Source organism: Chelonoidis abingdonii, chromosome 18 (genome assembly GCF_003597395.2).
Source record: "Chelonoidis abingdonii isolate Lonesome George chromosome 18, CheloAbing_2.0, whole genome shotgun sequence".
NCBI lineage: Eukaryota > Metazoa > Chordata > Testudines > Testudinidae > Chelonoidis > Chelonoidis abingdonii.
Genome location: NC_133786.1, coordinates 14,261,858 through 14,275,695, shown reverse-complemented (window position 1 = coordinate 14,275,695; position 13,838 = coordinate 14,261,858). Strand labels below are relative to the sequence as shown.

Sequence of the window (13,838 nt, the reverse complement as noted above, 5' to 3'; positions counted from 1 at the left end):
CCATATTCGTTAGCAATGGACTCTGTAAAATAATGTAACTGCAAAAATTCTTCTGGGGTGGCCCTAACCATCAATGGGTTTAGGAAAATAGTGCTAGCACTTGGTTTGGCCTGCAGTTACTAGAGAAACTGTGACTGACTCTTTCCCCTTTGTAGTTCATGCCTAGGCTTGCCTGGTGATCAGGGAGATCCGTAATTTAATCTAACTAAGAATGTTTGTGCTGAGTTAGGGGTCTGATCCAAAGCCCACTGAAGTAAATGGAAAGCTTTGCACTGATTTTAATGGGGTCTGGATCAGGCTTTATGTGCCCAGAAAGAGGAATGCAGTACTTTTCTGACAGTGATTTCAATAAACCATTCTTTTGTAAAGGGACCAAATGTCCCCCCATTTATCTCCTATGACTTGTTAATCAAAATATTTGGCTAGTTGTCATTCTTTAGTTATAGAATACTAGAGTTGGAAGGGACCTCAGGAGATCATCCAGTCCAACCCCTTGCTCAAAGCAGGCCCAATCCTCAATTAAATCATCTAACAGATTTTTGCCCCATATCCCTAAATGGCTCCCTCAAGGATTGAACTCACAATTTAGCAGGCCAATGCTCAAACCACTGAGCTATTCCTCCCCTCTTTTTTGCAAAAGCTGTCAGGATTCTAACAGTTTCTGTTAATATGTAGCTTTTGCTGGTTGGATCTTTCACTGGAATATTCTTTTCAAACTTTCTCTTTGAAGTGGGTTTCTTAGCTGTTTATTATCCAAATATAGAAAACCAAGGCTGCCTCTCCTGTAAGTAAATCAGTGACAAGTGGTGACAGTATAAATTATTTTAAATCAAAAAAACTGCCTGACTTGGAAACGGCAGTTTTCTTTCTCGCTGAAGTGGGAAAGCAGCAAGTTGAAAAATTCTATACTTTTCTGGCTCCCATTCAGTGATATAATTAACAAAAAGTGCTTCCATATTACCATGTTGGCGGATGATGTTAAAAGTGTTGTCAAAAACATTTAGTGCCTTGTGTCTAAATCAATGATAACTTCAATATCTTATGCCATCAGGAAGAATATAAAGTTGCCAAGGACCTTACTTAGTTGTCTTTTCTGTTTGACACGTGACTTCTAATGTGGCTGAGTTTAGCTGAATCTAGGGCCAGATGCTTCAGCTTTGACTCCCAAAGAGTAGTAGCTTACTCTGTGAATAGTCCCATTGCTGCGTGCTTTTTTTGGTTTGGTTTCTCAGGTGCAGAGTTTGTTTACAGCTGATTTACAGTTTGCACATTAAATATCAGTACAAATAGCTGAACAAAAGGAGGTGTTGAGGGAACTTAGGCTTCTGTTTGATTGTCCTTTTGTGGAATCCAGGCATTTGATTATTCTGCTTCACTATTTCATAACTCTCAGGGCCTGTCTGGACAAGTCAGAGAAAGTAATAGCCAGGAGACGGTTCAAAGTTCCATCAGCTGATGTGCTTCACCAATCCAAAACGAAACTGTATTTCAATGGGGAAGCTCAAAGAGAGTATCTGAATGATTGTTGAAATATTACTGGTTTAGGATCAGATCCTGTGTTGAAGCCAATGACAAAACTCCTATTGATGTCAATGGCATATTGCGTATACTCTGTAATTTTAGACAGTAAATATCAGTTTCTCTTTAATACTTACTCTAAATTAAAATAGGTTGAAATTTTACAGGGATGACCTAACCTAATCCCTAAATTGTCCTGATGTTACTCCATTTTTCTTTGTCTATGCCTAAAATAAGATAAACGTCTCCAGGAGAGGGGCAAATATTTTTTTTATGGATAGATGCTAATCATTGTCACTCACTGTACAGTGGTAAAATGTTATCAACAAGTGACAGATTCCTGCCCTTAAGTATTTAGAGTAAAAGGTAGGAATGGGCACCACAGACCAACCCCAGGGCTGTGAGATGATAGCCTGGGTTAAGTACTGAATGAGATCATATCAAACTTGCTTCCTCACCTGTCCCTAGCTGTTTTTCTCTGCTACAACTCTTCCCTGCTCTCTCCCTCCCCTCTGGCCACAAAGGGCCTCCCTCTGTTCCATTTTTGATCCTGTTAGCAAAATTAGTACAATTAAAAGATGCCCTCCATTTGGAACCTTCACACAACAGATATTTAGAAACTGATGTGGTTGCAACTTTTGTCTGAGGCATTCAACCCAGAAAGCTACCCACCAAAATCTCACCTCTTTAAAGCTATTTTTAATCTTTAGAAGGCAATTCAAACCTCTTTCAGGAAAGTCCAGTGTGCCACAGACAGTTGTGCCTAAAGGTGCCTGTTTGTGAGTGTCTTACTCCTTGCCCAGTGCAAATTTTGGTGTGTAATGTGCCTTGGGATCAACTGAAAGTGAAAATCCCTATGGGCTCCACAGCAAGGAACTAAGACTCCTGTTAAGCCCTGTGGGGAATTAGGGAAAATCTACATGGTAATACATTTTAATTGTTTCCTGCAGTTAAGCAACATCCTCCAGAAAGCCGTGCACTGACAGCTATTGCCACTTTATATTATATGTGAAAGAGAAAGAATGACTCAAGCTTTACCCATATAACAAACAAAATCAATATTTATCATCATACATTGCTCTGTGCATTGCAGGGCATTTCCTGGGAATGAAGGCTGTGGATAAAACACAACTAGGCTAGAGAAGATGGAGGTTCAGTTCCTGGCTTGAAAACTGACTTTCTGAAGAGTCATTTCCCTCCCCTGTGCTTTAGGTTTCTCCATCTATACAGCAGGGATAATAATACCTAGCTTTTACATAATACTTTTCATGAGTAGAAGTTGAAGAGCTTCACAAAGGAGGCCAGTATAATTATCCCCATTTTAAAGATGGGAAAACTGAGGCACAAAGAGGTGAAATGACCTGCCCAAAGTCACCCACGGGCCAGTGGCACAGCCATGAATAGAACATAGGTGATCTGAGTCCCACTCTAGTGTACTAGCTACTAGGCCATATCACACAGCTATTGTGACGTGCTTAGGTTATATGGTAATAGAAGTCATACAGGTACGTAGGCAGGAGAGGAATAGGAAATGGAAAAATGATAAATCCATGGAGGCTTATCTTCTCTTTATCTATTGCTGTCCCTTTAAAACAGGAGTTTAAATTGAAAACACTGAGCTTTCAAGTGGCACAAGAGGACACTAGTATAAAACAAGGAGTTATTGGTGAGTAGCAAAAGAAATCCACAAATACAAAGCCATGCATAAAATGCAGATTTAGGCTCCTGTCCTGCAAAGGCTTGGGAACACTCTTCACTTCACATACCTGACAAAGCCCACTGATGTCAATGAGATCACTCGTGTGTGAGGTTTAGCAAGTGAATAGATCTTTGCATGATTGGGACTATAGATTTCTTCATATCTATACTTTATTTTAAATTGTTTCTAGCAATGGAAATGCTATTTGGATGCTAACCTGTTTTTAGCTTAGTCTTTCCTTTCTTACTGTCTGGAAATGGCAATGCATGTCTTAGAGATGGCAATAGGTCCCAAACAGACGAAGAGAATCAGCTTCTTTCTCCATATGCCATTAGCTAATTATTATCCAAACTCCTAAACAACAAAGGGCTCGCCTTTGAAAACATGCCTTCTTCTAAACCCTTTAAAAATAATCTCTAAAGCTCTTCTTTATTCTTTATAAAAGTGTTTCAGAAAAATATCAATTATTGTAATATAAAAATATACATATTGATTGAAGTAAATAATATTATTTTAATGATAAATGCAAAGTAATACAATTTTCAAAGATATATAATGACTAAGTTGAGGGTTACACAGGGAAAATAAGTAGTCTGTTTCAATTCTGCATTAGCAGTTATAGAGAATAACATTAATGATTAATTATTTAATCTGGTATTGCTTCTCTTGATTATATATATTCCCCACACATACTAAAATTAATGGGTATTACATAGATAAACATTACTAATGAAAGTACTGAATTAATCAAATGAACTTCAGAAAGGAAGCCTTATGGGTGTTGAAAACAGATACATTGACAGTAGTCTTGAATGTTTGCAGTGTTGTAGCTGCTTTGGTCCCAAGATATGAGAGAAACAAAGTAGATGAGATAATATATTTTAATGTATTAACTCCTGTTGATGGAAGAGGCAAGTTAAGGAGCTGTACAGAGCTGTCCTCAAGCCTGGAAAAACTAACCAGACTGTTACAGACTTGGAAAAAAGCAAGTTATATTCAGCATAATGGAACACACCTGTTGGTTGTTAAGCTCTTAACAGCCAGTTGAGTTCTAGTTCTATATACACCTGAAGCAGAAAATTGTAATGTAGAAGGGATCAGAGCTTATAAAAGTAAGTGGTGACAGTTGGTATGTGTGAGGGTGGTTTCTGAGTGTATGGTTTAGTAAGACAACAAACACATGTTTTTGTTGAACATATTTTGAATTGTTTATTGTAGTTAAAGTATATGACAGTTTTAAAGTAGCTGGAGTTTTATCAGTTTTTAATCTGACAGGATCCCTTTTAAAGGTAATATTTACTCCTTTATGGCATGGAAAAGGACTATACTATGACACTATATATTCACTCCATGGTGGAATGAGGGTTAATGAAGTGATATAACTCCCTAATATATGTTGCTTGCTCTTGACTCTAGCACACCAAAAATAATTGTTGTGTGGGAACACTACCTTGCCTTCTATTTCTCTAATCTCTGTATGTTTTTCTGCAGTGCTTAATGCTTCAGTGGTAACTAATGTGAACAGCATCTGTAACTAGGTAACTTCTGTGTAAACAGGAGCAACCTATTAGGCAAGACTAGATTATTTTAATAACTTTTTCTTGTACTCCACACTTGCTTATAAGCTTGTGGTGCCTGCAACGTGGTACTTGTTAAAGTAATGCTCATTCTTGGAGTGATAGTCTTTTCTATTGGGTTGCTCTAAATAAACTGAGAACAGTAGCCTAGCTAAAATCCTTCATTATTAATTCATACAACTAATTATAGGGGTGACAACTTTTGACTCTTGTGAGTTTTGATATTTGGTAGCTATTTTTTAAATCTAGTTCCTAGAATTATACTGAGCCCTTTAAAAATTTTTTTTTCTTTTTTTTTATTAGAAATGCAAATACGCCTGGCATGTGCAGAGACGAGTTTGAAAAGTCATGGTGATGCACCTAAAAGGCTTCAAAAATCAAAACCATCTAAAAATCTCTATCCTTTAAAACAAAATGGTGGCTCTGGGGAAGGATCTGAATTCATAAAGTCTGACATGGGCAGCAATAGTGTAAAGACAACCAAAGTCTTCCTTAGACAATAAGAAAGACAGCATCGTGCTTAATACATAAGTCTTGTGTTGTTTATCAAACACTCAGTGTAACTTCTGACCTCAATGATCGTCTGAAGGTTCTTTGTTGGCTTTTGCTGCGTCATGGTAGTCCGCGTTTTTGCCCATTCAGTGAGACTTCACTAGTACCTTTAAGGCGAGTTAGTGTTCTTCACATAGTTCTATCGTCTCTCGCTAGGATGCTAACAAGCTAGTACAGTTCCTGCACTCCAGATATAAAAAAATGAAAGATAAATTGCTGCCACAGATCTTTTTCATCACACAGGCTGTGCAAGAAGAAAGCAACAACTGAGCCAAGTCAACAAAAACTGAGGAAACTTTGCAGCTAGCTGGACAATGATACGTGTTTGAAAGATATAAGAAGGCTACTGTACCTAGACAACCCATCTAGGGACGAGAGCCGAGTACAGAAAACGTTGCCGTCGGCATAGCTTGTGTATAGAGAGAGGGGGCACCAGCACTCTAGGCAAGCTGGAACTACGGCGAGATGTAAGGCTCTGAGAACAGACCATGTAAAGATTGGGAACTACTCACGAATAATAACACGATACAGTAAAGCCAATGAGGCAGCAACTGCTGCAAACAAATCAACTGAAGAGCGGTAATCTAAGCAAACTTTTTCTCCTTCAGCTTGATAGGATGAATAGAAGGCCACAGGAATAAGAGCGAATGTGGCTTAAGCACCCTGGCTGCACAGTAAAGGAAAGATAAATATTTCTGGATGAGAAAAATCATCAGGGCCTTGCCATACTACTGCAAGTACACATCTACTAGTTAATCCACTTGAGTGAGAAGTGGCTGACACGGCAAAATAACAAATGACAAAATGTTTGGTATGGCAACTGATTCGTGCAACACAGGCTATATTCGCAAACATTTAGGCCCAGAATCTGAATTTAAAATACATCAGATTGAGCTAAAGGTTCTGATCTTGTGAACCAGGATTTGAGTGACACTGCAGTAAACCAAGCCTGTGACATAATACTCTCCGCTTCATTACTCCCTTAGGCTGTATATCGGAATCAACAAACATCAGGCACCAACCTTAATCCTGTTACTGGAATCAAGCTTGTTATGCAGAGTAATGATGGAGTTTGATAACCTTGGCTTGCCACAGAGGATCACCCATGAGGGCTTGATCCAGTTTGATGTTGGCTGCAGGTGGAGACGCCCTGAGACTCAGCGTCAGCGCGTAATTCCTTAGTCGTGCTCCTCGTCATCCACGAGCTCAGATCTGGCATTAAATGCATTCCAGAGGCAGCAGATGTGGACTGATCTAAAAAGATGGATTTGCAAAAGAGCATAGATCAGGAACTGGATTTTTCTTACATGCTCCTATAACTCGGGGCTAGGGCACTATTGGCATACTGCCAAAGGCAGCACGTGAGCTTGATTTTGCGAGTGGCACTCAAGCACGCCTAGGCATCGCTGGCCACAGTCTGGGAGAGGGCTCTGCATTTAATCAGTTGAATGGAGCTTCTACGTCATTTAAGACCTTGATAACCTTTATATACCAGCAAACATCGGTTACGATCTTATTAGACTGATGTAGAAGAGAGACATTCTTAAAATGTATTAAACTAGGCACGCGAGTGAAATAAAGGCAAGACCTCAGCAACACACTCTGAAAGGTGGGACCGCTGCACTATAACTAGGTCAACACTCGATTAGACAAGATCACTTTGTTCACTCTAAAATGTCAAGGACTGGTGCTGCCGTCCACGCCTCAACTAAGGGCTTGTCTACACTGGCACTTCTCAGTGGTACAACTTTCTCACTCAGCAGTGTGGAAGAAACCCTGAGCTCTACAAGTTTCAGCGCTGTAAAGCACCAGCGTAGACTGCACCATCGCTGGGAGCTGTGCCCCTTGTGGAGGTGTGGTGTGCATTCTTCTGCTGCAACTACAGAAGCCACGTTTAAAGTGCTGCCATGGCAGCACTTTAAGACTGTCAGTGTAGACTAGCTCTGAAACTTCTCATAACTCTTCACCAACCCTCTCTATAGGAGGAGTCCCTTCAGTCTGGAATACAGCAGAACCTCTTGAATTAGTATCTTGCTAATCCACAAACATGCAACAGTGGCATCTTGCCACTAATGGGAAAGAAGTAATAGCAGTGTACTAAAAGCCTGGGGCTCCACCATAAAGACAGTAGAGAGTAATGTCATACCTGTGGGTCTGCAAGTAAATAGCAGTGGGCCTGTACAGTATTAGTGCGAAGCTTTATTATGCAAGAAACTGAGCCAACTCTTTCCTCCCCCCCTCCCCCCACCTTGCTCTAGGTATGGAGAGAAGAATCTGCCTTTCACAGTCGTTCACTTTGAAGGTGCTCAGGAGGACCGAGAACTCTCTCAACGCATCAGCCATGCTGTTGACAGAGCAACCTCAGATTCTCATTCTGGCACCTCCTCAGATGAGGAGGGTTATACTAAGAAAGCTAAAGCTATCCCTACTGTCAGCAACCCTAACAGTGTCTATCAGGTAAGATGCTGGTGGTGTATCCTAACTTTCTTTCCTGCTGTAAAGGGGGAAAGGGCTAGAATCTGTCCTATAATATGATCTACTGGGGAAGACAGACCAAACTATCCTAATCCAATTCTTCTGTCAGTACTGCTCTGGCTGCCTGTACTGCTCTTGATCCTCCTGTCACCTCAAATCAACAAATGTGCATGAATAAGCAGTGACTATATCTCTACACTAACTGTAATACTTGAGAAGGAATTTGAGGCCAAGCTCAATACAAATCTTTAGAATCTATTCCTATTCACCCCTTCTTGTCAACTGTTGAATAGGCCACTTCCACCTTAATTGAATTGGATCATTAGCACTGACCCCCCCCCCACTTGGTAAGGCAACTCCCATCCTTTCATATGCTATAATATATATTCTGCTTGTTTTTTTTTCCATTGCATGCATCTGTTGAAGTGGGTTTTAGCCCACAAAGCTTATGCCCAAATAAATTTTAGTCTTTAAGGTGCCACAAGGACTCGTTTTTGTTCTTAGTTCAGTGACTACTGCAAGCTGCCTATTCAGCCATGGTCTCGGTATCCGCGGAAGAAGACCTACGCAACCAGTGGACTTCATCAGGCAAGTGTTTACTATGCCCAGCACAAGGGCTTCAAATGCTACTGGCCAATGGCTGCTTTTTCTGGACCTCGTATGGACCGATATCATTGGGTGAACACCAACCGATAGAGCAGTGCCTGCACCACTCTAACCCTGGCTCTTATGGGTCACTAAAATACTGGACTCTGTGGTAGGAAGCTTGATGCTTCCACAAAACCTGTCCAATCAGAAAAGCACTTAATTCTGCCTTCTCTTGTCTTATTTCTCTCTCCCTAGTTTTATGTACCTGAAATGTAAAGATTTTATTAAACTTTTAATGTATTTTTATATTGCTCTGATAAGAGATACTGAAAATTAGTAATTCTATTTGTTACTTAAAAAGGAAATGTGGCGACTAATAAATTTAGTTGTGGTTTTTAAAAAATTGCACGTGTGACTTATAACCAGGTATGTGAAGGGTGAACACCAAAAGAGTTTTTCCTCCTCTACTGAAAGCTCTTTATAAGAGCATCCTAAACTGACACTTCCTTAGGATAGAATTCAACAGAAATCTTTGTTTAAAGATTCAGTGACTTAGACAAGCATATGTGACCTAAACATACTTTGTGGTTGGCATGGTCCAAGGGAGAGAATGCAGAAGCCTACCTCTCTCCATCACAGCTACAGCCAAAAAAATTCTGTATTGGATCCTGGAATTCTCCTGTGGCTCCAGATGTTTGGGTGGATCTTCTTGGGCTCAAAGGTAGCCAAAACAAGTCCAGCTTAATTCCATGTTTCTTAGTATATGTAGCAAGGATCTACATAGGCCTTGACTGTCATCTATACATAGATTTTTTTTTTTCTTTAAAAGAATATATGTAGTCATGCAACTGTTTCTCAAACAAAATTGCTGTTGATTAATAGGCTCCACATGATCCCCCCACAAAAGCGAAGGGGACTCCATCTTTTGTGGTAAAGTGGGCAGTATTTCTATTCAGAAGTCTTCGTAAAGAGCCCGCAGTGTTGCTAGTAATATAGCAATCTAACAGAGTGCTTCAGGAAACTGTTAACTTATTGGATAATCTCAGTCTGGTAGGTGACTGACTTAAAGTAGTGCTGGAAATGCAGGAGCAGTGCTTTCTGTTCACTTCTGCGGTACACTTCAGAGCCTGGACACTTGCCACTTCAGTTCTGAGCTACATTTAGGTTTTTGTTTTCAAAACTTTTTTGTTTGCATTTTCACAAATGAATGCAACTTATAAATTACAGTTTAGTTTGATCTAGGAACTCTAAAAAAGATATAACAGGTACCTATTTTAATAGGACACAACAATCAAATCACTCAATGAAGAATATAGAAGGAACTGGATACAGTCATGTCAGATGTTTGACAGTATTAGAGAAAAGACATTAAATGATTCACAACCATTGCAACAGAAATAATCTCACTCAAATCCATATACAAAATCATCTTCTGCGTTGCTGATCTCCTGTATGATGCCATCTGCTCCTTTTGTTTTCCTTCAGATTCTTTTTGTGTAACACCAGTGTGAACTAGGGCTTGATGCTGCAAGGAGTTAAGGGCACTTTAGCCCAGACGTTAAGAGCTTAGATACCTTGCTGAGGATCTAGCCTTCAGCTTACACTGAAGTCCATCTAAGTGAGAGGTACTCAGCACCTTTCAGAACTACGATTTCTATGGGACAGGAACCTGTCTTCCTGTAAACTTAAAGGCTATGGCTAAGGGAGAAGACAGTCACAAATGTTTCTAGTGGTTAGTGCTGTATAGTGTTATCAAAACAAGTTTATTAAGCACCAGAACAGATGAGATAGGAGTTCAGTTCTAAAATACCACCTGCACTCCTTTGCTAAGTTGATAGTTTACTGAGATTTCATGTGCTTGTGCAATGAAAATAACCAAAATATTTTGACTGCTTATTAGTGATAAGGGATATTTCAGAAGAAATCAAGAAGTCCATTAGTCTTACGCCTTGTTAGTTTTTAAGTTACCATAAAAGCATTGTTTTTCAAACTGATGCATTAAATCTGATTTAAAAGCACCTGTCTTGGAATAAACTGTGTGTGTGTGTAAAGGCTGAAGGTGAGTGCAGACACACAAACTAGAAGGAAGTCATCAATTTTTTTTCTTTGCTGTTATTAACTAAACATCTCTCTGCCTTTTACTAATTTCCCTTCTAATATTTCAATTTGCTTTACCAAACGGTCTTTCTTCAAACCAGAGAGAAAATCTTCACTAGCTGCATAGATTAAATGTTCTTTCTCTATGACTTTCACCAGCTCCTCAGTTAATGTATCCAACTGATCTTCCATTTCCGAAAGGCTGAAGTAAGAGCAGCTTTCCTCTTCTGGCCTGAAGAAATAGAAGCAAATGCTTATGACTTAAAAAAGACACACAGTAGGAATGCCACAGCTAAAGCAACATCCCTGCTTCTGCCATGGAGAATGGGACTCAGATGAGGACTACTTGGCAGAAGCTTAATCTAGATAAGACAGATAGTGGTGGCAGGACGGCAAGAAGCGAAGGAAAAGATTGACAAGTCAGTGTTTGTGACATAGGCATGAAATTCAGGGCCCAAAACTGCTGCAGCATGTTCACTGCTGAACCATGATGTCAATGGAGTTACACCAGCAGAGAACTTGACCTGCTGTTCTTTATTCATCTCATTGTGCCTGAGACTTTCTGACTAGGCAGATCAGCTCTGTATCATATGGTGATGTCAGGACCAACTGAGGAGTCATAGAATAGACTTGCTCTGTGTCAGAACACTGAGAATATTTGCATACCACTTATTAGAACATCTAAAAATCATTTCTACCTTGTCCTCGCACCAAAGTTGTTCTCTTTCCTACCAGCTGAGGTGTGGGTAAAACACTCTTTCTTCTTTGCAGCTAGTTTATTCTTCAGCAGGTCCTCAAGATTTGTATGGAGTAAGAGGTTCCTATTCCTCTTCATGCACCAGACAATAGGGATACAAAGGGAGGACACATCAGTATTGGTTTTAAAAGCCTTTTATGGACTCTGTCTGCAATTTATCTTCAAAGACACAGCTTTTTACACTGCCCTGGGATATTCTGAATTCCTCCTCGCCCAAAACGTTTTCAGATGAAATGTCAGCTTTTGAGGCAATCTGAATAAGACTTGTTACAGAAACAACAATTCTCTCTTCCATAACCCTGCTATACCTCTAAGTCTAATGAAACATGAGCAATTCGAGTCAATCCCTGCACATTTGTCCATTCACAATGTAACAGGTGATGTTAAGATGCTAAGCAAGCAAATGAATAGAATTACTATTCCTTTAAAAAAAAATACTGGGCCAGATCCTTAGCTGGTGTAAGTCAGCATAGCTTTAGTGACTGCAATTGACCAGCTGAGGATTTCATCTAGTGCTTGTTTAAAAAAACCCTACAATCATGTCAGACATTGTGACAGGCCTTATTTAGTTTGGTAGAAAACTAGATAGAAGGAGACCTTTATGTTGTCTTTTCTTTGAGCAAATATCTTTAATGAAAGCCAGCCAGCAAAGGTCATTTGACATGGAAAACAAAAGGAAGCTGCTGGGGTTAGAAGCGTCATATGATTTACAGTGTGTTTAATGTTCAACTGCATCACCTGAATGCTAAGATGTCACATTTATTCTTTAAACACTGAATGCAGCAGGGATTTGTCTGCCTTTGGGACACTGTTGCTTGCTTTAGTTCTGAAATTTGTGGCAGTAGCTTTAAATAAACCCATCGTGCAGCTTGGACAATTGGTTTAGCTCCACTGCTGTTAACCCTAACTCTAAGGATGTCTTAGCAGGCCCAGCACTGAGCAGGCCTCCGACTATGTTGAATATGTACACCAGTTAGGGTGAAATTCACCTCTGTGCAGAGCCAGAATTGTGTACCATTTAAGTAGGGTGACCAGACAGCAAGTATGAAAAATCGGGACAGGAGATGGGGAGGTAATAGAAGCCTATATAAGAGAGAGACCCAAAAACTGGGACTGTCCTTATGAACTTGGGACATCTGGTCACCCTACGTTTAAGTCCCACCTGAGAGCTTAAATTGTGCCTAGGGCTAGTGCTGGCCCTCTGCACAAAGCTGATTTTACTGAACAATGATGTGAGAAATGTGAGTTTAAGATCTGATTTAGAATTCCAGTCTGTGAAGCAGTAAGAAGGTTGGGGACACTGAAACATACCAGGGTTCATAACCTTTTTACTTACCTCCTCGGACACCTCCATCTCTCTGGTGGATTTTACTTTTGCATCCAAAAGCTGAGAGATGAGATCTAATTTCTCCTCAGAGAATGGTTCTCCCTTCAACAGGATCTCACTTATCTTCACAGAGGATTTATTGTCCTGGAGAACTGCTGACATCCGGAGTCTAAGGGAGAACATTTCACTGAGACAGGCCTTTAGTACCTAGACATGAAGATGAATTATTTTTAAAAGCCTGAATGGATTTGTCCAAGAAATATTTAAAGCTAACATTCATAAAAGTAATAATTAACAAGGAGAAGGGAGAGGAAAAGGAGAGTAGATGGACAATGGGTTAAAACAATAACTTTTCAGCTCTGGAGGCCTAGATTCACATCACAAAAGAAATTAGTTTATTTGCTTTAAGTTAGCCCTTTGAGAATGTGTGTGCAGATCACAAATGCACCACACAATGTGGGTTAATGTGGCACTCTTAACAGTCTCTCTTCAGGATACACTCATGATTAGAGTATCAGGTCAGGCATGAGCAGAACCAGCAGAGTTCTGTGTGAGGTATTTGCACTGTGCTGGGATCTGAGCAATGCAGCTAGTCCAGCTTTTGCAAGAGTACCAAGGATAGCCTTTTGCAGGCAGTCCTTTGGGGAATCACATCTCTGTTCGTGTGCCTGAGGAGATACCAGTTATCCACCAATGTATCTCCAAGATCCAATGGCTGGAAATTAAAGCTAGACAAATTCAGACTGGAAATAAGGCTAAACTTTTAACAGTGAGAGTAATTAACCATTGAAACTATTACCAAAGATTGTGATGGATTCTCCGTCACTGCCAATTTTTAAATCAAAATTGGATCATTTAAAAAAAAAGACACGTTCTAGCTCAAACAACAATTATTTTGGGGAAGTCCTCTGGCCTGTATTATTACAGTGGCCCCTTTTGGCTTTGAATTCTATGAATCTGCAGTGGCCCAAGCTGAATCCCACACACAGAGATCTAGATAATGGCTAAATTTTCTGGGCCAGGAGTGGCAATATGCAGGTCTTATTTTGCAATGATACCCCAGCTCAAAACTCTGAATAAATTTCCCCAACCACTTGAGACTTCCATGCACTGGGTAGTAGGTTGTTAGAAATATAGTTGTCCCCAACGCTACCACCCAGTGACGGAAGCATGTTGCAGGTATTTCTGAATTAGTATAGTTTGTACTGAAGGGATGAGTATACATTCCGTTGGAGCTTTCTGCTGCTT

At 40.0% G+C, this 13,838-nt stretch overlaps 1 protein-coding gene across 1 annotated transcript; it reads left to right on the top strand.

Annotated features, from left to right (window-relative positions):
- Nucleotides 1–6,411: 6,411 nt before the first annotated feature.
- Nucleotides 6,412–8,742, top strand: BTG4 (BTG anti-proliferation factor 4). The gene is made up of 3 exons (XM_032780863.2): nt 6,412–6,485; nt 7,605–7,803; nt 8,326–8,742. Exons 1-3 carry the CDS (start codon nt 6,412–6,414, stop codon nt 8,515–8,517), a joined length of 465 nt encoding a protein of 154 aa, XP_032636754.2. The 3' UTR covers nt 8,518–8,742.
- Nucleotides 8,743–13,838: the final 5,096 nt, after the last annotated feature.

Bases quoted from the DNA above. Each gene is read 5' to 3' on its own strand.
- BTG4 (XM_032780863.2), top strand. From the start codon at position 6,412: ATGGAGTTTGATAACCTTGGCTTGCCACAGAGGATCACCCATGAGGGC. The intron at 6,486-7,604 runs GTGGAGACGCCC...ACCTTGCTCTAG, and splicing joins CAGTTTGATGTTGGCTGCAG to GTATGGAGAGAAGAATCTGC. The intron at 7,804-8,325 runs GTAAGATGCTGG...TTTTGTTCTTAG, and splicing joins ACCCTAACAGTGTCTATCAG to TTCAGTGACTACTGCAAGCT.